Genomic DNA, 24,482 nt, shown 5'->3' on the forward strand with positions numbered 1-24,482 from the left:
CCCATACTGTAGCAGTTTCTGGAAATCTTTTTTCTCTTCTTAAAATCAGCTTCTTGCAAGCTATTTTCCCTCCGGAAGCTCTCCTTGAAGTCCGTTTACCCAGTGTATTTTCTTTTCCCTTTCTGGGAGGGTGTTCTTCACTGCCAAGCCAACCAGTGAACTCCTACCTCTCTGGAATTTTTTTTTTCATACAAAGTATAAAAATACGGATTTATACAAAACCTTATACAAGTTACGTATATTATTTATAAAAAATTGTATACTGTATATCATTGTATATAATTTATACAAAAATTTATACAATTTATACAAAAATTTATGCAAAATACAGATAACATATGCCGAGACCATATTTACTTCCATGACTAGCCTTCTGAAAGCACCTTCAGTTCAGTTCAGTCGCTCAGTCGTGTCCGACTCTTTGCGAGCCAATGAATCGCAGCACGCCAGGCCTCCCTGTCCATCACCAACTCCTGGAGTTCACTCAGACTCACGTCCATCGAGTCAGTGATGCCATCCAGCCATCTCATCCTCTTTCGTCCCTTTCTCCTCCTGCCCCCAATCCCTCTAGCATCACCTTAGCCGGCATTATTTTTGCCTCACGAAGCTTGAGACTGAAAACTTACCTATTTTCGGCAAGAGTCGAAATGTGAGGAAATGAGAGTATTTCAGTGGCTCCTCACCCTCCAGCCATCCCAGCTCCTGGCCTCCAAATCCATCCCTGACTTTCCGTACGTCATGTGTGCCAACATGGCCGCCCTCTTGGGGGCCGTCGTGATCTGGGCGCAGACATATTGCCTGTCTAGGACGTAACGGAAGTTGGTTCGTCGGCTCCAGTAACAGCCTAGATCCACCTCGGCATCCGTAGACAGGTCTAGACTTCAAAGCAGTTCGCCGAAGTAGGGGGGCGTTTAGGTTCCAGGCAGTCTCGGGAAAATCTGTTTAGTGTGTGATTTTTGTCCCTGGATTGTCTTCCCTTTTTTTTTTTTTTGTCGTCACAGTAGTGGTATTGTTTCGCCGAAGGTGATGCGTGAAGTTGGTGCTGTCTGGACCCCTGGGATTATCTTCAGAGGGCAGAGGCATACGGCAGAAGTGCCGAGGTGGTTATATGTAAGGGGAACCAGGTGGGTACTGGATTTGGGAACCAGACGCGGAGTTTGTCTGTGATTTGCGTTGGAGGTCTCCTGGGGGTCAGTATGATTAGATTCTGTAGAGATCAGTGCTCTTCTTCCAGTTTTCAAGGCTTGGTGTTCTGTGGATCACTCCGCTTGCAGGGTATACAGGTGGCATTGACGACGATCGCAGTGTCGGATTCAGATTGGGGATTTAATTCGGGGCTCAGTGATGGCGGGGTGTGCCTGGGTCATCACATGAGGGTGTCTGTACCAGGTTTCGGGTTCATAAGGAAGCGACAGAAGACCGTACATCCCAGGCAATAGTTCCAAACCATCTATATTTTATCTTTTTGTGTATGTGTGTTTTTCTTTTTAAATTTATTGAAGTATAATTGGTTTACAACACTGTGAATTTCTACTGTATAGCGAGGTGATTCAGTTATATATATACATTCTCTTTAATACTCTTTTCCATTATGGTTTATGACAGGACATTGACTATAGCGCCCTGTGATATACTGTAGGACCTTGGTTATCGTGGTGTTTAGCTTTTAATTGAGAAGTTGACTATAGAAGGAGAGACCGAGCCAGCAATGCCAATCTGTCTTATATTGTCTGTGCGGCTTTTGCACAGCAAGGATAGAGTATATCGTGACAGACATTTCGGCCTGCAAATTTGAAAAGCCCTGTGTACTTTTTGCAGAAAATATTTGTCAACACTTGCACTCACCTCCTAATAACGATATACTGCAACAGCACTGTTACTTTGGAGAAGGAAACGGCAACCCGCTCTAGTATTCTTGCCAGGAGAATGCCATGGACAGAGGAGCCTGGCGGGCTACAGTCCATGGGATGCAAAAAGTAGGACACGACTGAGCAACTAACAGACACTGTTACTTACCTCCCTGACATAGGTGAAAACTTTGTTCTTTGCTAACAGAATCTTCATTTTGCTTAATTATCTGGCAACGTGCCTTCTGGCAAGGTCACCCATATCCCAGTTTATTGGGAAGTCCTGACTGGCCTTACTCAATCATGTGGTTTGAGTTCCCATTGCGAGTGATTGAGTTAGTACTAAGAAAAGAGCTTATGCATATGGGGCGGTTCTAAACAGCTGTGTGTGTAGAAATGTGCTTTGGGGTTTCTAGAGAAGCATTTTTTTCTTTTAAAGAAGTAAGGCCTTGGATCTCTTTTTTCATATTGATAATGATATTGATGAAAAATTTTGGCCCAGTTTTCTAATGTTAACTTATTCTTTCAGGTTTTCTTTATGGTGTTGTAATTATTCATTCCTCATCATTACAGTTTATTTAGTTTTGCCTGTTTTCAACTGTATATATTTTTATACCACATCTTCCTTATCTGTTCATCTATTGATGGACCCTTGGGTTGCATCCGTGTCTTGGCTATTGTAAGTAATTCTGCTATGAACATCGGGATGCCTGTAGCTTTTCAAATTAGAGTTTTCTCCACATCATGCACTTTTTTTTTTAATGTCAGGTTCAATATTTGTGAGACTCATTTATTTTCTTGCATATAGATGTACTCCCCCCACCCCCACCATGTAACAGGATTATGCAAATATATAAATATCCACATAGTAAATATTTTGTAGTTTGCATGCCACCATTCTGTCATGTATAAGTCTTTATTTTTGTTTTATTGTCCTTGAAAGACGTAAAAGGCATTCTTAGCATGAAAGCTGAGCAAAGACTGTTGTTTTTCCATAGCATTCTATTGTTTGAATATATGATTTTCCGACTACTTATGAAATTTGTGTTGCTTGCATTTCGGTTTATTATGAATAATGTTACTATGGAGATTCATGACATTGTCCTCTGGTTTAACCCATATTTTTGGAGGGATGCCCCAGATTTTTGGAGGGATGCCCCAGATTTTTGGAGGGATGTATTTCTTAGATGTATTCTTCAGAGTGAAGTTGCTTCCGGCTTAGTGAACGTGTGGAGATGCAGGGAGAGTGACCCTCCTTTAGGGGGCACTCCTCACCCTCCCACACTTGCCCTGTCCTGGGCAGGCACCTCTTCCATCTGCCTGTTCCTGAGTTACATCTTTTTGTAAGCAAATATAATACCTAAAATGTTTCTCTGAGTTCTGGGGGCCATTCTAGCATATTTTTCTTTGTTTTGTTTTTGGTCTTGGTTTTGTTTTGTTTTGGGCTGTGCCACACAGCATGTGGGATCTGTTTCCTGACCATGGATGGAACTCACGCCCCCTGCAGGAGAAGCACAGAGTCCTAGCCACTGGACCTCCACAGAATTCCCTTCTCTAGCAAATGAATCAACCCAAGGAGGGGGTCATTGGACCCTGCGCTCTGTGGCCAGTTGCTTGGAAGCACAGGTGATAACCTGGACTTGTGTTTGCACTTGAAGCAGAAGGTAGAGACCAGTCTCATAGGACTGAGCCTGTAACTCATGAAATATGATATTATCTCCAGGTACATAGTGGCGGAATTGAGTTGAAGCGTAGGACATCCAGCTGGTGTTGTAGAATTGCTTCCTGATGTGTTAAAAAAGAACTACGTATCAAATTGATGTCAGAATCACACCGTGTTGTGGATGAGTTTCTTGTTAGTACATTTCCCTCTTCTGATGGCACCACAAACCGTGTTTTAAGAGAGTTATTAGTGTTCATTATGGCACTGGAGAATACATATGACATATAATTTTTGTTTGTCAAATTCTTATGTTAATTAGTACTTTTATACTTTCTTCTGATAACACAGTAGTCTTAGAGCACTTCAACTTCATTTATATATGATTATTTTGTATTTTAATTTCTTATGTATTTTAAAACCTTCTAAGATATTACCAGTATTTTTTATAACAAAGTGTTTCTGCTTTGAGCAGTATGGTGGTTTTCAAAATGAAGTGTGTGTAGTCACGGGATGTATAAAAATTTTTGAGTAGTCCCTGACCACACATGGTTTAAAGGATCAGCGCCCAGCACCTCTCCTCACATGTGGTCCCTTTTGTATAACTGAAGTGCCTGTGATTCTCCTGCTCCTGAGGCCTGCTGCTGGGTGAATCTCTTGTTCCTCATCTCATTTGACAGTCACCCCACTTCAGATTCATGGAACCAAGGAACACTACCTCCATCACAGTCAGAAGCTTAGGATTTTTTGGCCAGAAGTATAAAATCTTCTGGGGCTACCAGTAAAGGGACACTCGGCAATGCTGTGGGCATTGGGTTAAGATGAGCACCCAGGAGTAGCAATAGCTTCTGGGCCCAGAGGAAATGTACCCTCAGCTTGAATTTTCTCCTCTACCCAAGGTCCTGAGTCCCCAGGAGCAAAAGAATCAGTCGAAGGAGGAAGAAGTTATAGGATTTGGTAGCAGCATTTTCTTGGGATATGCTTGGTTGAAGACAAGTTTCAGAACAGAAATTGAGAGCAGATTCACGAGATACATCAACAGTGTTTTCAGAGAACAGAAGAAAATGATCCAAGCCCAGGTGACTTCTGGGGCTTTATTTTTCTGGGACTTTTGTTTTATTCTTTCCTTTGTTCCCCAGTGGGTTTGTGGAAACCTGTAAAAAATCATTTTTGCTATTCTATAAAGTAAAAATTTATATATCTTTTCCTGTTATATATATACACACATATATATGTGAGGATGTAGTGTTTCTAGCTTACCAAGATTTAGTTCTACATACTATAGAAAGTTGCAATTGGATAAATGAATGGATGACTGACTACACAATTAGAGAATGTTGTATTAGGCATTTGCTTCTTTGTATTTTAATGATACATTAAAATAAAAGCCCTACTGGATGTCTCAGTGCAGCCTGTAAAGTGGAACAGAATACCTTTAACATTTCTTCCATATCATCAAGATGACATCATCATTACACACTTCTCTTATAACAGGAAACCTTCACATTTGATGATGTGGCCGTGGACTTCACATGGGAGGAGTGGCAGCTCCTGGCCCCTGTTCAGAAGGCCTTGTATCGGGACGTGATGCTGGAGAACTATAGCAACCTGGTGTCTGCGGGTGAGGACAGCTCCCCTGGGTCACTGGCCAGGTTCCCAGTCAGTGGCCTTTCCTTTCTCAGCTTCTGAAAGCTCTGGAGCATCTATGATGCTCAGTGTCCTCTCTGGCTCAAGAGAAGTGGGTGTATTCTCTCTTCTCCTGTGAGAAAAGCCTTGACTCTGTAGGTTGTGACATGTAGCATTCTGCTGTCTTCACAGACCCCAAGGCGAACTCACTGGGCCTAAATAGTCTGTCATTTCCCATGAACAGGTTTTCAAGCAAGCACACCAGAGGTACTCTCCAAATTGGAACAAGGAGAACCATGGATGATGGATGATGAAATCCACTGTCAAACCCGTTCAGGTGAGTGAGAGACTAGCACGGGGACAGGCTGTGGAAATGACCCTGTCAGAGAAGAGCCGCAGCTGCGAGGGGGTTGGAGGATGGGTGAACAGTGCCTCCCTGCATTTCTCTCTTGGCATCAGAGAACTTTTCTTTGTAGGAGTTTCAGTTCAGTTCAGTCACTCAGTCGTGTCCGACTCTTTGCAACCCCATGGATGGCAGCATGCCAGGCCTCCCTGTCCATCACCAACTCCCGGAGTTCGCTCAAACTCATGTCCATTGAGTCAGTGATGCCATCCAGCCATCTCATCCTCTGTTGTCCCCTTCTGCTTCCGCTTTCAATCTTTCCCAGCATCAGGGTCTTTTTAAATGAGTCAGTTCTTTGCATCAGGTGGCCAAAGTATTGTAGTTTAGAGAAGAATATATCCCCTTTTAGGAAATATTCTGTGTCTTCTGGGATCTGTTTCTTTATTTTACTGCCATCTTGATTTTTGTTTGCCTAGTGTTCTTTTTCCTACCATTTTCATATCTTCTCCTTCTCCATACTCTTCCACCTCATTTTCTATGAAATTCCCCCTTCCAGGACCTCTCGCCACAGAGCAGACTTTTTCTAAAAATGTTTGTTTTTGGCTGTGCTTTGTCTGCGTTGCTGCATGCTGGCTTTTTCTAGTTGCAGTGAAGGGGCGGGGCTCCCTAGTTTTGGTGCACAGGCTTCTCATTGCAGTGGCTTCTCTGTGGAGCATGGGCTCTAGAGCTAAGAGCTTCAGTCGTTGCAGTTCCCAGGTGCTAGAGGACAGGCTCGATAGTTGTGGCCCACAGACTTTGTTGCTCCCCAGCATGTCGGGTTTTCCCGGATCAGGGATCAAACTTGTGTCTCCTGCATTGGCAGGCAGTTTCTTTACCACTGAGTTACCAGTGAAGCCCTCCACAGAGAAAACTTTTAATTCCTCTCTGTCTGCTGCCATCTACTGCCCCTTCCTGCTCCACTGCTCACATTGATTTCCTTTCTCACAACCATCCCATTGGATGCCAGCCCCAAAGTAGACTAGTCTTCACTGGGCCTTCTCTCTGCTCTGAGGTTTTACTAGTGTTTTGCTTTCCCTCTTACTCAATGATCTCTTGACCTTCCAAGTTTTCTTCTTTCTAATAAGCTAACAAATTCCTTTGGCTGACTGGAGAAAACTCCCAAGTTGTTACCTCCCCAGTGTGATCCAGCACAGACTTGGTTCTGGACAATTTCCTCATCTCGATGGCAGCTCTCCTTAGTTCCTAGTAACTACCTGGTTGTGGATTATCTTCCCTCCCAGGAAACCCTACAAGTTAGCGTCTCCCTTACTCTTGTGCAGTCTCCATCCTGGCTAGTCAGACTTTACCTCCACTGTCCCCCCTTGCAGAGCTCTCCTCTGTAAAGGACTCAGCTGTTCAGGATGAATTTTTAACTAGAAAGTTATTTTAACATCCTGCATTCTTAGTTCCAGCCTCAACTTAATCATAATTCTTGCCTACTTCCAGTTAATTCCTTTGTGTATTTACTAGTTTTGAAATTTCTTCTCATTTGTTGTAGACCTTACCATCTCATTCACTTCTGAAAGCTTTCATTTCTTTCCCCTGGTATCCTGATAACATTAAGTACCAGGTAACCACATTCCCTTTCAGGACAAAACAGTTCTCTTTTCTGTGATCGTCATGACAGATCATCTTATTCACACAGAGATTTTCATCTTCCTAAACCTCCCAGTCTGTTCCATACATGGAATAGCTAGCTTCCTTGATTCCTTCCTCTATGAATTTTTTTGATAGTGAAGTGTAAACTGGAACATTACAGCAGTCTAAGCCACTCAGATGGGAAAGAATTCACCTGCAAGGCAGTAGACCCAGGTTCAAGCCCTGGGTTGGAAAGACCCCTGGAGAAGGAAATGGCAACCCACTCCAACCCGCTGGGAAATTCCATGGACAGAGGAGCTTGCTGGGTTGCAGTCCTTGAGACTGCAAAGAGTTGGATACAACTGAGCAACTAACACATACACAAACACAGCAGTTGAAAAAGCAGACCGAGAGCTTTTGTTCTAAGAGGATGAGACATGAATTTAATCAAAATTTATAGTAAATAATATGTCTAGGTGCTGAAAAGTCCTGTGATGAAATTAAGTTGCATAATGGACCAGTGTGAGCCAGGGCTCCTCTTTTAGGAAAGGGAGCAGCTCTCTGAGATGCAGATTGTAACTTAGATGTGCTTGCAGTTGTCTGCTGTGTCATTTTCTTTCTTTCTTTTTTTCCCTTATTTTAAAAAGTTTTTTGCCAAAAGACATGTGGAATCTTACTCAGATGCTAAAGAATCTGCCTGCAATGTGGGAGACCTGGGTTTGATCCCTGGGTTGGGAAGATGCACTGGAGAAGGGAATGGCAACCCATTCCAGAATTCTGGCTTAGAGAATTCCATGGTCAGAGGAATCTGGCAGGCTCCAGTCCATGTGGTCACAAAAGAGTTGAACACGGCTGAGCGACTAACACACTGGGGATTAAACCTAAGCCTCCTGTACTGGAAGCAAAGAGGCTTAATGGCTAAATTGCTTAGGGAAGTCCCTGTATCATTCTCTTCATTCCCCTCATGCCAACAACACTGGATCCATAGGGAGGCCTGTCTGCCTCCAAATTGATCCAGATTTCCTCCACCTCTCTCTCTCTCCATCACTCCTTCCCACCAGTTTTCACAGCCTGTAGCTGTTTTCCTCATGTTCTGTCTCTGCCCCATGAATTGGTTTTATCCCGCTACAGCATGGGCTCTGTATACCTATGGAATGTGTTTGTAACTCCCCAACACTAGCACCACTCCTGGTCCACCATGGTCAGCAGTCAGGATCTGTGGACTGGATGAGTCCATATCACAATGTGGATGAGGTGCCCTGCAACTTCTGGGCTCCTTCTCACAGAATATTGCTTGTATTTTACAGTCTCTGCATGTCTGCAAGGCTAGTGTTTAGAAGGTATTCAAATCTGTATTTTTTCATTGTGAATTATCCAACCCTGTGTTTTACACTAACTGCTTTTTCCTTTTGACTGGTTTGTGGCACTATTCCAATGTGCAGGGAACATTAAACATAGGATTTTATTTACACTTATAAAAACATCCCCAGAAAGATTCCTCACATAAGGAAATTCATTTTTCTTCTCTTTCCTAGAAGTCTGGAAATTTGATGACCACCTGCTGGAGTACTTGCAAAATGAGAGCATGGAGAAGAGACTAGAACCATGGCATGAACAGAACCCACTAGAAAATGCTTTTCATCAGAGCATAACTCATTTTCTGCTCAGGCAGCATCATGATGTGTTTGGTTTACATGGTAAATGTATGAAATCAAATTTAACTTTACTTTCTCAAAACCTCAGCTATGAAATAAAGAGCTCCAGTGAGTTTACTGGAGATGAGAAATCCTGTCGCCATGCTGACAGTGAACAGTTTCATCCTGAAATTAAATTCCCCCAAAGCCAAAAACTTATCAGCTCCAAATCCCCATTCAATGAGCATCAGAAAACTGAAAAAACAGAGAAGCCTCATGTATGTGGTGAATGTGGGAAAGCTTTCATCAAAAAGTCTTGGCTCACTGATCATCAGATAATTCACACAGGAGAGAAGCCCCATCGATGTAATCTTTGTGACAAAGCATTCTCTAGAAAATTCATGCTCACTGAACATCAGAGAACGCACACAGGGGAGAAACCTTACCAGTGCACTGACTGTGGCAAAGCCTTCCTCAAGAAATCACGGCTCAATATACATCAGAAAACCCACACCGGAGAGAAACGGTATATCTGCAGTGACTGTGGAAAGGGCTTCATCCAGAAGGGAAATCTCATTGTACATCAGCGAATTCACACAGGTGAGAAACCTTACACATGCAATGAATGTGGAAAAGGCTTCATCCAGAAGACCTGCCTCATTGCCCATCAGAGATTTCACACGGGAAAGACTCCTTTCGTGTGTAGTGAGTGTGGAAAATCCTGTTCCCAGAAGTCAGGTCTCATTAAACATCAAAGAATTCACACAGGAGAGAAACCCTTTGAATGCAGTGACTGTGGGAAAGCCTTCACTACAAAGCAAAAGCTCATTGTCCATCAAAGGACTCACACGGGAGAGAGACCGTATACCTGCAATGAGTGTGGGAAAGCTTTTGCCTACATGTCTTGCCTTGGTAAACATAAGAAAATACACACAAGAGAGAAACATGGAGATGCCATCAAGGGGGAGAATCCTGCCTCACAGACAAGTGATGCCATGCAGAAAAAGAACCTTGTTAACTTGGTGGCTGTGCATGTGCCTTCCATGGCCCTTCAGCCATCAGTCAACATCAGTGAACTCCTAGCAAATAGGAACGTCATCATAATGGGACCACCCGTGGGCAGGTGTGCACCCGCAGGAGATGACAGAGGGTCTGCAGAGGACAGAACCCTTAAGAGTGCAGTGAGCATGGTTGTGCCTTCGGTGGTCAACTATGTTTTATTTTGTGTCACAGAAAACCCCTAGGAAAAAATCTCGAGACATACTATGTGTAGGCAAAAATTTCTAGGTCAGATGGTGGCTGAAAAGTTTATACTGAGAGAAACTGTATAAATGCTGAGGCCAGGAACCCATGATATGCTCATCCAGTTAAATATATGCATTGATACTGAGGCATAATCTGATGTTAACTCAAACACAAACACATCAATTGCTCTGTTGTGTCAGTTGAATGAAGGAAAGAAGCCTGAGTCCAACTAAGTGGAAGAAATAAGTAGGTGAAGTTTTTAAGCATACAATTTGTATGTGGAAGGTTCCTGTGAACAAACAGGGCTAATACTGGTTTGGTGGGCTATGGGACATGTGTATATATATATATCAGTTCTGTTTCTCCAGGGCAAGGTGAAGGATTGACTGAAAACTGGGATGTCTACCTTAAACTCTAAGAAATTTTACATTATGCAGAAGGATTTAGATTGAGCCAGTTTGCTTGAGTCTTAGATTGGGTCATTGTATTCATTTACTGAGTATTTGTCGAATACTTCCCTTTTTATTGGGTCCTGTCCTAGTAGCTGAGGATACAGTGGTGATTAAGCCCATGAGAAAACCCATGGTCTCCCAGATAGAGCTCTGAGATAACTATTATTTTTAAGTAGTACATCAGCTAATCTCTTAATAGTAAGAGGATGTAAATACATACACTAAATGAAATAGGTCTTAGACCCTTCCAGTTACCATAAGAGAAGACCATCACCTGCATAGCTTATAGAAACAGAAATTCATTTCTCAAGTTCTGGAAGCTACAAAGTCCCAGATTAAGGGGCCTGCAGATTTAGTATCTCCCATCCAAGTACTAAGCAGGCCTGATCCTCTGAGCTTTTCAGCTCAAATGAGATCAGCATATTCAGGGTATTACAGCCATAGACAGACTTGGTATCTAATGAGGGCTCCTGGTTCATAGAAGATGGTCATCCCACTGTATCCTCATGTTGGGGAAAGGGCAAAGAGGGGGTGGGTTCTCTTCTATAAAGGCACTATTCCCAATCATGAGGGCTCCATCCTTTGGACCCAGTTGCCTCTTAAATGCCCCACTACTTAATACCATTCTATTTTCTTTTTAATATTTTAATTTTATTGGAATATTGTTGATTTACAATGCTGTGTTAGTTTCAAGTATACAGCAAAGGATTCCCTGGTGGCTCAGACAGTAAAAAATCTACTGCTATGCAGGAGGCCCAGGTTCAATCCCTGAATTTGGAATTTCCCTTGGAGGAATGCAGCAATCCACTCCAGTATTCTTGCCTGGAGTATGCCATGGACAGAGGAGCCTGGCAGGCTACATTACAGTCCACGGGGGTGGCACAGACTCAGACACAACTGAAGCGAGATAGCACACATGCATAGATGCTTTGGTAATAATAGGGAGGTTCCCCATCCCAAGGTTTTCTGGATATAATTTGAACTAAGACTTAAGTACTAATGGGAGTCCTGCATCATAATATAGGTAACTAGAGAATATTCCTATGCAATATTGCTCTTTACAGCATTGGACCGTGCTTCTATCACCAGTCATGTCCACAGCTGGGTATTGTTTTTGCTTTGGCTCCATCCCTTCATTCTTTCTGGAGTTATTTCTCCACTGATCTCCAGTAGCATATTGGGCACCTACTGACCTGGGGAGTTCCTCTTTCAGTATCCTATCATTTTGCCTCTTCATACTGTTCATGGGGTTCTCAAGGCAAGAATACTGAAGTGGTTTGCCATTCCCTTCTCCAGTGGACCACATTCTGTCAGACCTCTCCACCATGACCCGCCCATCTTGGGTTGCCCCTCGGGCATGGCTTAGTTTCATTGAGTTAGACAAGGCTGTGGTCCTAGTGTGATTAGATTGACTAGTTTTCTGAGAGTATGTGTGTCTGCCCTCTGATGCCCTCTTGTAACACCTACCATCTTACTTGGGTTTCTCTTACTTTGGGCATGGGTTATCTCTTCAGAAGAAGATATTAAGAAGCAGAAGATATTAAGAAGAGGTGGCAAGAATACACAGAAGAACTGTACAAAAAAGATCTTCACGACCCAGCTAATCACGATGGTGTGATCACTCATCTAGAGCCAGACATCCTGGAATGTGAATTCAAGTGGGCCTTAGAAAGCATCACTACGAACAAAGCTAGTGGAGGTGATGGAATTCCAGTTGGGCTATTTCAAATCCTGAAAGATGATGCTGTGAAAGTGCTGCACTCAATATGCCAGCAAATTTGGGAAACTCAGCAGTGGCCAAAGGACTGGAAAAGATCAGTTTTCATTCCAATCCCAAAGAAAGGCAATGCCAAAGAATGCTCAAACTACCACACAATTGCACTCATCTCACACGCTAGTTAAGTAATGCTGAAAATTCTCCAAGCCAGACTTCAGCAATACATGATCTGTGAACTTCCAGATGTTAAAGCTAGTTTTAGAAAAGGCAGAGGAACCAGAGATCAAATTGGCAACATCCGCTGGATCATGGAAAAAGCAAGAGAGTTCCAGAAAAACATCTATTTCTTCTTTATTGACTATGCCAAAGTCTTGACTGTGTGGATCACAATAAACTGGAAAATTCTGAAAGAGATGGGAATACCAGACCACCTGACCTGCCTCTTGAGGAATCTGTATGCAGGTCAGGAAGTAACAGTTAGAACTGGACATGGAACAACAGACTGGTTCCAAACAGAAAAGGAGTACGTCAAGGTTGTATATTGTCACCTTGCTTATTTAACTTATATGTAGAGTGCATCATGAGAAACGCTGGGCTGGAAGAAACACAAGCTGGAATCAAGATTGCCGGGAGAAATATCAATAACCTCAGATATGCAGATGACACCAACGTTATGGCAGAAAGTGAAGAGGAACTAAACAGCCTCCTGATGAAAGTGAAAGAGGAGAGTGAAAATGTTGGCTTAAAGCTCAACATTCAGAAAACGAAGATCATGACATCCGGTCCCATCACTTCATGGGAAATTGATAGGGAACAGTGGAAACAGTGTCAGACTTTATTTTTTTGGGCTCCAAAATCACTGCAGATGGTGACTGCTGCCATGAAATTAAAAGACGCTTAGTCCTTGGAAGAAAAGTTATGACCAACCTAGATAGCATATTCAAAAGCAGAGACATTACTTTGCCGACTAAGGTCCGTCTAGTCAAGTCTATGGTTTTTCCAGTAGTCATGTATGGATGTGAGAGTTGGACTGTGAAGAAGGCTGAGTGCCGAAGAATTAATGCTTTTGGACTGTGGTGTTGGAGAAGACTCTTGAGAGTCCCTTGGACTGCAAGGAGATCCAACCAGTCCATTTTGAAGGAGATCAGCCCTGGGATTTCTTAGGAAGGAATGATGCTAAAGCTGAAACTCTAGTACTTTGGCCACCTGATGTTAAGCGCTGACTCATTGGAAAAGACTCTGATGCTGGGAGAGATTAGGGGCAGGAGGAGAAGGGGACGACAGACAATGAGATGGCTGGATGGCATCACTGACTCGATGGATGTGAATCTGAGTGAACTCAGGGAATTCGTGATGGACAGGGAAGCCTGGCGTGCTGCGACTCATGGGGTTGCAAAGAGTCGGACACGACTGAGCGACTGAACTGAACTGAAATGAGCAAATATTCCAGGACTGTTTCTAGTGATTGTATTTGACAACCTTCCTGCCTCAGATTCTCTGAGAAACTTAATGCAAATATCCTAGCCATGTCCCCCCAGCTCTTAAACCAGAACCTCTGGGGCTACAAATGAGGACCCCTCATTTTTAACAACGGCCTGAGGCACACTTAATTTTGACGTTCTTTGCCCTACATTTTGGGTTACTCTCCCCATCACCAAGCTTACATTATAGTGGGATGGATTCAAGTCGAGCTTTTTCCATCAACTCCACACCATTAATGGCGTCACTTCTGGGGGCCTTTTCCCCAGCCCCCACCCCCAGTCACAACTTGGGTAGTCCCTGCTGCTCTTTTCCCTGTTAATGGCAAGCCCCATACTGTACAGCTCCCGGAAATTATTTTCTGTTCTTAAAAAAAAACAGCTTCCTGCAAACTGTTTTCCCTCTAGAAGCTTTCCGTGGTATCCGTTTACCAGACGTATTGCTTTCCCTTTCTGGGAGTGCATCTCCGCTGCCAACTGGACGATTTAACTCTTACCTTTCTGTTTGGATTTTTTTTTTTTAATACAAAGTGGATAATATACACCGTGGCCTTCTACTTCCCTGCCTAGCAGGCTTGAAATCATCTTAGTCAGCATCAGTTTTGTCTCGCGAAGCCTGAGACTGAAAATGTACCTATTTTCTGCAATAATCGAAGTGCCAGGAAATGAGAGAAGTTCAGCGGCTTCTCACCCTCCAGGCATCCCCAGCTTCTGGGGCACAAACGCATCCCTGGGTGTTGTGTACGTCAGGTGTGCCAACATGGCTGCTCCCACGGGGCCGCTGTGAGCTGGGCGCAGACATACTGCTTCTCTAGGACGTACCGGAAGTCGGGTCCTCTGCTCCTGCACACTCCAGATCCACCTCGGCTTCCGTAGACAGTTATGGAGGTCAAAGCAGTTCACGGAAGCACGATGCTGTTTAGGCGGTTGGTCAGTCTGAGGAAAATCAGGTTAGTGTGCAGTTTTTGTCCCTGGAATTTGTTGTTGCTTTTGTTGTTATCACAGTGGTGGTATTGTTTCGTCCAGGGTGATAGATGGACTTGGTGCCGTCTGGACCCATGAGATTATTGCCAGAGGGCAGAGAGGAGGGTAGAGATGCCGAGGTGGTTATATTTAAGGGGAACCAGGTGGGTACCAGATTTGTGGAGAACCAGACGTGGAGTTTGTCTGTGGTTTGGATTGGGAGCGTGTCCTGTGAATCAGTGTAATTAGATTGTGTAGAGATCAAACTTCCAGTTGTCAGGCCTTGGGGTTTTGTAGATCACTCGGCTTGCAAGGTGTACATGTGTTGCAGAAACCAGTAATGGAGAAACCAAGCACCGCACTCTGAGTTGGAGAACTCAGGTTTATTAAGCAGGTGGGCCCAGAGGAGTTAACACTCCAAGCTCTGAGCCATAAACAAAGGGTTTATAGAGTTTTTATAGACAGACTATAGTAGGCAACATTAGCTGCTAATAGGGTGGTTTAAATTAAGGGATTTCGCGCGCGCGGGAACAGCGGTCAAGACGGGGAGGGGGATGCCTGACCTTTACAGGGACAGGCATGATTAAGCAGGATTGCAGGGGCCGGGTAATTGCAAAGAGCAGGACAAGGGTGAGTGAGATAAGCTCCAGTTCCTAGTATTGTAAGTCCCCACTTCCTGAGACGACGTGACCTGTGATCCAGACTTTGCAAGGAGCAAGCAGAGGCAGAACAAGCAGGAGGTTATGTAAAGTTTTAACTTTTCCTCTTCAGTGGCATTGACAACAATTGCAGTGTTGGATTCAGGTTGGGGATTTAATTTGGGGTACAGTGGTGGCGGGGACTGGATCATCACATGAGGGTGTCTGGCCCAGGGTTTGGGTTAATAAGAAAGTGTGTAGTGTAGTCAGTGTCTGGTACAGAGAGGTGTGTGATGACTGAAGATTTGGACGCCAAGGATGGTTGCGTTGGTAGTTGCGTTGAGGTTCCAGTTTCTGCTGGTGCAAGGGAAGACTGTACATCCCAGGGCAGTAGTTCCAAACCATCTGTATTTTAGCTTTTTTGTGTGTGTTTTTAAGTTTGCTGAAGTATAGTTGATTTACAATGGTATGTTAATTTCTACTGTACAGCAAGGTGATTCAGTTACACATATATATATACACACACATTCCCCTTGATATTAATTTCCATTATGATTTATGACAGGACATTGAATATAGTTCCCTGTGCTATACTGTAGGACCTTGTTTAGCTTTAATCGAGGAGCTGACTACAGGACGAGAGGCTGAACCAGCAGTGCCGATATGTTTTGTACCGCCTGTGCTGCTTTCACATAGCAAAGGCAGAATATAGTTGTGACAGACATTCTGGCCTGCAAATTTGAAAATCTGTCTGTTCTTTTTTGCAGAAAATATTTGTCAACACCTGCACTCACCTCCTAATATTGGTATGTTGCAAGAGCACCATTACTTACCTCCTTGACATACATGAACACTCTGTTATTTGCTAACAGAATCTTCTTTTTGTTTAATCATCTGGCAAGGTGACCTCTGGAATGGCCACCCATATCCCAGTTTATTGGGAAGTCCTGGCTGGTCTTAGTCAATCGTGTATTTCAAGTTCCCATCGCTAGTGACCGAATTAGTACTAAGAAATGAGCTTGGGCATGTCTAACCAGCTATGTATGTAGATGTCCTTTGGGGTTTCTAGGGGAGCATTTTTTCTTTCAAATAAGTATCATTTCACGTTGATAATGATATTGCTGAAAAATATTGGCCCGATTTTCAATGTTAACTTATTCTTTCGCATTTTTCTTTATGGTGTTATAATTATTCATTCCTCATTATAGTTTATTTAGTTTTTTTAATTTTCAACTGCTTATATTTATACAGCACGTCTTCTTTATCTGTTCATCTGTTGAAGGACACGGGTTGCATTTGTGTCTTGGCTATTATAAGTTAGTTCTGCTGTGAACATTGGGATACCTGTATCTTTTCAAATTAGAGTTTTCTCCACATCATGCTTTTTTTTTTTTAACGTCAGGTTCAATATTTGTGAGAATCATTCATGTTTTTGCACATAGGTGTACTTTTTTTTTTCCCCCTGTGTAACAGGGTCAGGAAAATATTAAATATCCACATAGTAAATATTTTGGGGTTTTCATGCCACCATTCTCTCATGTATACTTCTTTATTTTTGTTTTATAGTCTTTGAGAAGTGTAAAAGGCATTTTTACCTTGAAGCTGAGCAAAGACTGTACTTTTCCAATATTATTCTATTGAATATATGATTTTCCGACTATTTATGAAATGTGTGTTGTTTACATTTTGGCTTATTATGAATAATGTTACTATGGAAATTCATGACAGTGTCATCTGGTTCAACCTAGATTTTTGGAGGGATGTTATTTCTTAGATATATTCTTCAGAGTGAAGTTGCTTCTGGCTTGAACATGTGGAGATGCAGGGAGAGTGACCCTCCTATAGGGGGCACACCTCACCCTTCCACACATACCCTGTCTTGGGAACCTCTTCCATCTACCTGTTCCCGAGTTACATATTTTTATAAATAAATATAGAACCTAAAATATTTCTATACATTTTGTTAGGTGTTCTAGCATATTTTTGTTTGTTTTGTTTTTGGTCTTGGTTTTGTTTGTTTGTTTTGTGTTTGGCTGTGCCACACAGCATGTGGGATCATAGTCCTAAGACCAGGGATCAAACTCATGCCCCCTGCAACAGAAGCATGGAGTCCTAACCACTGGACCACCAGAGAATTCCCTGCTCTAACAAATTAATCAGCCCAAGGAGGGGGTCATTGGGACCTGGGATCGGTGGCCAGTTGCTCAGAAGCACAGGTGACAACGTGGATTTGTGTTTGCACATGAAGCAGAGGGTAGAGGCCAGTCTCATAGGACTGAATCTGTAACTCATGCAATTGATATTATCTTCAGGTTCATAGTGGCAGAATTGAGCTGAAGTGTAGGACACCCAGCCTGTGTTATAGACCTGCTCCGTGATGTGTTAGAAAAGAACTATGCATCAAATTGGTGTCAGAATCACACCTTGTTGTATATGAGTTTTTGTTATTACACTTCCCTCTTTTGATAGCGCCACAATCTATGTTCTTTAAGACAGTTGTTAGTGTGCATTATGACACTGAAGAGTATGTAGCACATATAATTTTTGTTCGTCAAATTCTTGTTAATTTGTACTTTTGTGCTTTCTTCTGGACAATATGGTAGTTTTAGAGCACTTCAACTTTAATTATGTATAATTATTTTGTATTTTAATTTTTATGTATTTGAAACCTCCTAAGATATTACCATTATTGCTTATAAGAATGCATTTCTGGTTTGACCAGTGCATTGGTTTTCAAAATGAGTGCATGTACTCACGGGGCGTATAAGAACATTTGACAAGGTCCCTGAGTGCACAGGATTGAAAGAAAACAGTGCTCAGCGCCTCTCCTGCCATGTGGTCCCTTTTTGTATAACAGAGCCACTTGTGATTCTCATGCCCCTGAGGCCTGCTGCTGGGATGGATCTCGATTCTCTCATCTCCTTTGACAGTCAAACCACTTCAAGTTCACAGAATAAAAGAATATATCACCAGCACAGTGAGAAGCTTAGACTTCTTGGCCAGAGGTATAAACTCTTCTGGGCCAGCAAACAAAGGGACACCCAGCAATGCTGTGGGTCTTGGGCTAAGGTGAGGACCCAGGAGCAGCGATAGCATCCGAGCCCAGAGGAAATGTACCCTCAGCTTGAATTTTCTCCTCCACCCAAGGTCCTGAGTCCCCAGGAGCAAAATAATCAGTTGAAGGAGAAAGAAGTTACAGATTTGGTAGCAGCATTTTCTTTGGATATGCTTGGTTGAAGACAAGTTTCAGAACAGAAATTGAGAGCAGATCCACGAGACACATCAACAGTACCAGGTGTTTTCAGAGAACAGAAGAAAATGATCCAGGCCCAGGTGACTTTTGATTTGTTTTATTCTTTCCTTTGTTCCCTAATGGATTTTTAGAGGCCTGTAAAAAATCACTTTCATTATTCCATAAAGTATAAATTTGTATATCTTTTTGTGTCGTATATATATATATGTGTGTATATATATGTGAGGTTGTAGTGTTTCTAGCTTAACAAGAAGATTTAGTTCTACATACTATATAGAAAGTTCCAATTGGATAAAGGAATGGATGGCTGACTACGCAATTAGAAAATATTATATTCAGCATTTGCTTCTCTAATGATACATTAAAATAAAAGCCCTACTGGATATCTCAGTGCAGCCTGTAAAGTGGAAATGGGCAGAACACCTTTAACATTTCTTCCATATCATCAAGATGACATCGTCATTACACACCTCTCATTACAGGAAACCCTCACATTTGACGATGTGGCCGTGGACTTCACATGGGAGGAGTGGCAGCTCCTGACCCCTGTTCAGAAGGCCCTGCACCGGCACGTGATGCTGGAGAACTATAGCAACCTGGTGTCTGCAGGTGAGGACAGCTCCCCTGGGTCACTGACCAGGTCCCCAGTCAGTGGCCTTTCCTTTCTCAGCTTCTGAAAGCTCTGGGGTGGTCTGTGATGCTCGTATGTCCTCTCTGGCCCAAGAGAAGTGGGTGTATTCTCTCTTCTGCAAGAAAACCCTTGACTCTGTAGGTTGTGAAGTTGTTTTGGCCTCACATGTAGCATTCTGCCATGTTCACAGACCCCAAGGCGAACTCACTGGGCCTAAATGGTCTGTCATTTCCGATGAACAGGTTTTCAAGCAAGCACATCAGAGGTACTCTCCAAATTGGGTCAAGGAGAACCATGGATGATGGATGATGAAATCCACTGTCAAACCCGTTCAGGTGAGTGAGAGACCAGCAAGAGGACAGGCTGTGGAAATGACCCTGTCAGAGAAGAGCCACAGCTGCCAGGGGTTGGAGGCTCTGTGCATCTCTCTTCTGATGTTATGCTCCCCCAGGCAAGATACTGGATGGAGTTAGCCATTCACTTCTCCAGGGTTCTTCCCAACCCAGGGATTGAACCTGTGTCACTTATATCTTCTGAACTGGCAGGTGGATTCTTTACCACTAAAGCCACCTGGGAAGCCCTAACTGTTGCCTACTTCTAGTTAATTCCTTTGTGTATGTACTAGTTTTGAACTTTCTTCTCATTTGTTGTAGACCTTAACATTGTATTCCTGAAGGCTTTCATTTTCCCCCCTCATATCCTGATAGCATTAAGTCCCAGGTAACCATGTTCCCCGGAGAAGGCGATGGCACCCCACTCCAGTACTCTTGCCTGGAAAACCGCATGGATGGAGAAGCCTGGTAGGCTGCAGTCCATGGGGTTGCAAAGAGTCAGACATGACTGAGCGACTTCACTTTCACTTTTCACTTTCATGCATTGGAGAAGGAAATGGCAACCCACTCCAGTGTTCTTGCCTGGAGAATCCCAGGGATGGGGGAGCCTGGTGGGCTGCTGTCTATGGGGTCGCACAGAGTTGGACACGACTGAAGCGACTTAGCAGCAGCAGCAGCAACCATGTTCCCTATTATGACATAAAAATTCTCCTTTCTGTGATCATCATGATAGATCATTTTATTCCCAGAGATTTCTGTCTTATTCCTAAACCTCCCAGTCTGTTTCATACATGGGACTGCTTCCTTGATTCCTTCCTCTATGAATTTTTTTGATAATCTGTTGTAAACTGCAATGTTACAGCAACTGAGAAAACTAATAGCCTGAGAGCTTTCGTTCTAAGAGGATGAGACATCAATTTAATCAAAATTTAAAATAAATAATATGACCAGGGGGTGAAAAGGGCTGTGATGGAATTAATTGCGTCATGGACCAGTGTGAGCTGGGGCTCCTCTTTAAGAAAGGGAGCAGCTTTCTGGGATGTAGGATGTAACTTAGGTGTGGTTGCAATTCTCTGCTGTGTCATTTTCTGTTTTTTTCCCCCCCCTTAAAATTTTTTTTTTTTTTTTTGCCATATGACATATGGGATCTTACTCAGATGGTAAGGAATCTGCTTGTGATGCTGGAATGAGCCCCTGGAGAAGGAAATGGCTACCTACTCCTGTATTCTTGCCTGGAGAATTCTGTGGACAGAGCAACCTGGTGGGCTACAGTCCATGGGGTCACAAAGAGTCATGGGCACAACTGAGCAACTAACACACTGTGGATTGAACCCAAGCCCCCTGTACTGGAGGCGCAGTGTCTTAACTGCTAAACCACCAGGGAAGTCGCTGTATCATTTTCTTCATTCCCCTCCTGGCAACCCCAATGCAGGATCCATGGGGAGGCCTATCTTCCTCCAAATTGAGCCTGGATTTCCTCCACCCCTCTCCCTCTTCATTGCTCCTTCCCACCAGTTTTCACAGCTTACAGCTGTTTTCCTCGTGTTCTGTCTCTACCCTGTGAAGTGGTTTGACCCCACTAAAACATAGGCTCTGTGCACCTGAGGAGTACGTTTGTGACTCCCCAACACTAGCACCATTCCTGGTCCATCGTGGACATCAGTCAGGATCTGTGGACTGAATGATCCGTCACAATGTAGATGAGGTGGCCCTGCAGCCTGCAGTCTCCTGCTCACAGGACATTGCTTGTATTCTACATTATTTACAAAGTAACCAAATCTGTCTTTATTCATTATGACTGTTTTGTCCCCCACCCCCAGGGTATGAAGAATATTAAACAGAGTCTTATTTACACTCATACTGTAGGCTCATCACTAAAAAGATATCTCACATCGAAGTGTTTTTAAAAATACCTTTATTTTGGGACTCCCTTGGGTTTGGACTGTGCACTTCCACTGCAGAGGTGCAGGTTTGATCTCTGGTTGGGGAACTAAGATCCCACGTGTGAATTAGTCCCTCAGTCCTGACTGACTCTTGGCGACCCCATGGACTGCAGCCTGCCAGGCTCCTCTGTCCATCGGATTCTCCTGGCATGAATACTGGAGTTAGCTGCCATTTGCTTTTCCAGATATTCCCGACCCAGGGATCACACTGGCATCTCCTGCATTGCAGGCAGGTTCTTTACCATCTGAGCCATCAGGGAAGCCCCAAGATCTCACATGCCACAAGGCAAAAAACAAACAAACAAACCTTTTATTCCAGATCTAAAAGATAGAGGAATTCATTCTTCTTTTCTTCCCTAGAAGTCTGGAAAGTTCATGGCCACCTGCTGGAACACTTACAAAACAAGAGAGTGGAGAAAATACTAGAACAGAACCCACTGGACAATTCTGGTCATCAGAGCAGAACTCTGTTCAGGCACAATCATGATGTGTTTGACTTACATGGAAGACGCGTGACATCAAATTCAAATTTACTCTCCGAGAGTCCGAACTGTGAAATAAAGAGCCCCGCTGAGCCTCCTGCAGATGGGAAATACTGCCCCCATGCTGACAGGGAACCATTTCATCCTGAACTCCTCAGCACTAAGTCCCAACTCATGGAGCATCAGCACACTAAACAAATGAAGAAGCCTCATGTGTGCAGTGAATGTGGGAAAGCATTCATCAAGAAGTCTTGGCTCGCTGATCACCAGAATCTTCATACAGGAGAGAAGCCCCATCGATGTAACCTCTGTGGGAAAGGCTTCTTCAGAAAGTTCCAGCTCACTGAGCACCAGAGGATGCACATGGGGGACAAACCTTATGAGTGCGTTGAATGTGGCAAAGCCTTCCTCAAGAAATCAGGGCTCAATGTGCACCAGAAAACCCACACGGGAGAGAAACCATTTATTTGCACTGAGTGTGGCAAGGGCTTCATCCAGAAGGGAAACCTCGTGGTCCATCTGCGGATCCACACAGGCGAGAAACCTTACACGTGCACCGAGTGTGGGAAAGGCTTTAGCCAGAAGACGTGTCTCACGGCACACCAGCGGATTCACACTGGCACGAGTCCCTTTGTGTGTGGTGAGTGTGGGAAGGCGCTTTCCCAGAAAATGGGTCTCATCAAGCACCAGAGGACTCACACAGGAGAGAAGCCCTTTGAATGCAGCCACTGCGGAAAGGGATTTATCGAGAAACCACAGCTCGTGATACACCAGAGGATCCACACGGGGGAGAAACCCTACAGATGCAGCAAGTGTGGGAAATCATTCAGAGGGAAGTCGGTCCTCAATAAACACCTGAGAACTCACTCAGTCAAGGAAATCCCTCCCTCAGCGAAGTCCCCCCAGAGCAGTGTTGTCCTCCAGGAGAAAAACCTGAACACGGTGAAAATGCACCTGCCTCCTCTGGCCCCTCAGTCGCCAGTTGGCATCAGTGGGCTCCTGGCTAACAGGAGCATGGTCTTAGTGGGACAGCCTGTGACCCGATGGCCACCCACTGGAGACAACCGGGGGCTGGCCCAGGAGAGGACCCTTATGAACTCAGTGAATGTGGTCGTGCCTTCAGTGGTCAATTGCATTTTATTTTATGTCACTGGAAACTAGTAGGAAAAAACAAAACACATTGTCTGAGGAAAAGGGTTGAGCAAAAATTTCTACCTCAGACGGTGGCTGAAAGTATACACTGTAAGAATTCATATGAATGTGGAGACTGGAAGGGCATACTGTCCTCATCCAGTTAGATATATGCATTGGTACAGAGGAATAATCTCATGTTAACCCAACAGATACACTTCAGTTGTTCTACTGTGTCAAATAAATGAAGGAAGGTAAGGTAAGGTGTGTGTGGTTAGTCGTGTCTGACTCTTTGTGACACCATAGACTGTAGTCCCCCAGGTTCCTCTGTCCATGGGATTTCCCAGGCAAGAATACTGGAGTGGGTTGCCATTTTCTTCTCCAGGGGATCTTACTGACCCAGGAATGGAACCCATATCTCCTGTGTTTTCTACATTGCAGGCGGATTCTTTATCTGCTGAACCACTGAGAAAGCAAATGAAGGAAGCTTGAATTCAACTAAGTGGGGAAATGAGGAGGTGAATTTTTAAGCATATAATGTGTATGTGGAAAAAGCACAAGAGGGCTAATACTGAGGTGGTGGCATATGGGGTGTGTTGGTATCAATTCAGTTACCCCTAGCCAAAGTGAACTGTGAATTCAAAACCAGGATGTCATCCTTTAAACCTGGCAAAGTTGATATTGCCAAGGGAGACTTGGCAAGCAACAGCCTTAGGTTGTTGGCAACAAATGAATGTCTAATGTTGAAGGCTCTAGAATGTCAACATTTGTTGGCAAAGTAATGTCTCTGCTTTTGAATATGCTGTCTAGGTTGGTCATAACTTTCCTACCAAGGAGTAAGCATCTTTTAATTTCATGGTTGCAATCACCATCTGCAGTGATTTTGGAGCCCCCCAAAATAAAGTCTGCCACTGTTTCCCCATCTATTTCCCACCTAGACAAAACACTGAATTCATTGATATTCACCTACCACTCCAGTTCTTAATCACTGAGCCTCATGAGCAGAAATCATTATCAAGTCAAACTTGGGTCGGCTCAGCCGCTGAGCAGCAAAGCCAATTTACTGACACCACTCTGTTGTGAAGCAAAGCCCAGCATTTTCCACAAGGCCCAGCTGGGAGAACTGACAGCTCAGGCTTAGAAGACCTCAACTCCCTGATGCCTTTCAGGGGAAGGTTTTTTAAAGCAATTATTTGTGATGAGGGATGCAGGGTTCATGACTTCCTACTGATTGGTTGGTGGTGAGGTAACAGTTTCAGGAACCTTCATTATCAACTTTCTAGTTCTAATCAGTCTGCGGTCTACAAGCTTGTGCTCAGCAAATAATCACATCTTCCACCCCGGCAGGTGTCTGAGTTTCTGCAGAACGCAAAGGTATGCATCAGATCCTATGCATATCCCTTAAGGAGGAACTAAGATTCCGTGAACTATTGTTTCTTGCCTGTTTTTCCTTAGTTTCTGCATTCCCTCACTTCGCACTTCCCTAATTA

The 24,482-nt window shown here is 43.7% G+C and overlaps 1 protein-coding gene across 1 annotated transcript; it reads left to right on the top strand.

Moving 5' to 3' along the window:
- The first annotated feature begins 805 nt into the window (after window positions 1-805).
- LOC138419170 (zinc finger protein 432) lies at window positions 806-23,255 on the top strand. Its single transcript, XM_070289313.1, has 10 exons — window positions 806-1,124; window positions 4,407-4,586; window positions 5,002-5,128; window positions 5,378-5,470; window positions 8,629-9,968; window positions 14,370-14,491; window positions 18,460-18,553; window positions 18,956-19,082; window positions 19,347-19,439; window positions 21,740-23,255. The coding sequence occupies exons 2-10, from the start codon at window positions 4,572-4,574 to the stop codon at window positions 23,020-23,022; spliced, it is 3,294 nt and encodes a 1,097-aa protein (XP_070145414.1). The 5' UTR covers window positions 806-1,124; window positions 4,407-4,571; the 3' UTR covers window positions 23,023-23,255.
- Window positions 23,256-24,482: the final 1,227 nt, after the last annotated feature.

This window comes from Ovis canadensis, chromosome 14 (assembly GCF_042477335.2).
Source record: "Ovis canadensis isolate MfBH-ARS-UI-01 breed Bighorn chromosome 14, ARS-UI_OviCan_v2, whole genome shotgun sequence".
Taxonomy (NCBI): Eukaryota; Metazoa; Chordata; class Mammalia; order Artiodactyla; family Bovidae; genus Ovis; species Ovis canadensis.

Bases quoted from the DNA above. Each gene is read 5' to 3' on its own strand.
- LOC138419170 (XM_070289313.1), top strand. The intron at 5,129-5,377 runs GTGAGGACAGCT...TCCCATGAACAG, and splicing joins TAGCAACCTGGTGTCTGCGG to GTTTTCAAGCAAGCACACCA. The intron at 14,492-18,459 runs GTAGACAGTTAT...GCTTGGTTGAAG, and splicing joins CCAGATCCACCTCGGCTTCC to ACAAGTTTCAGAACAGAAAT.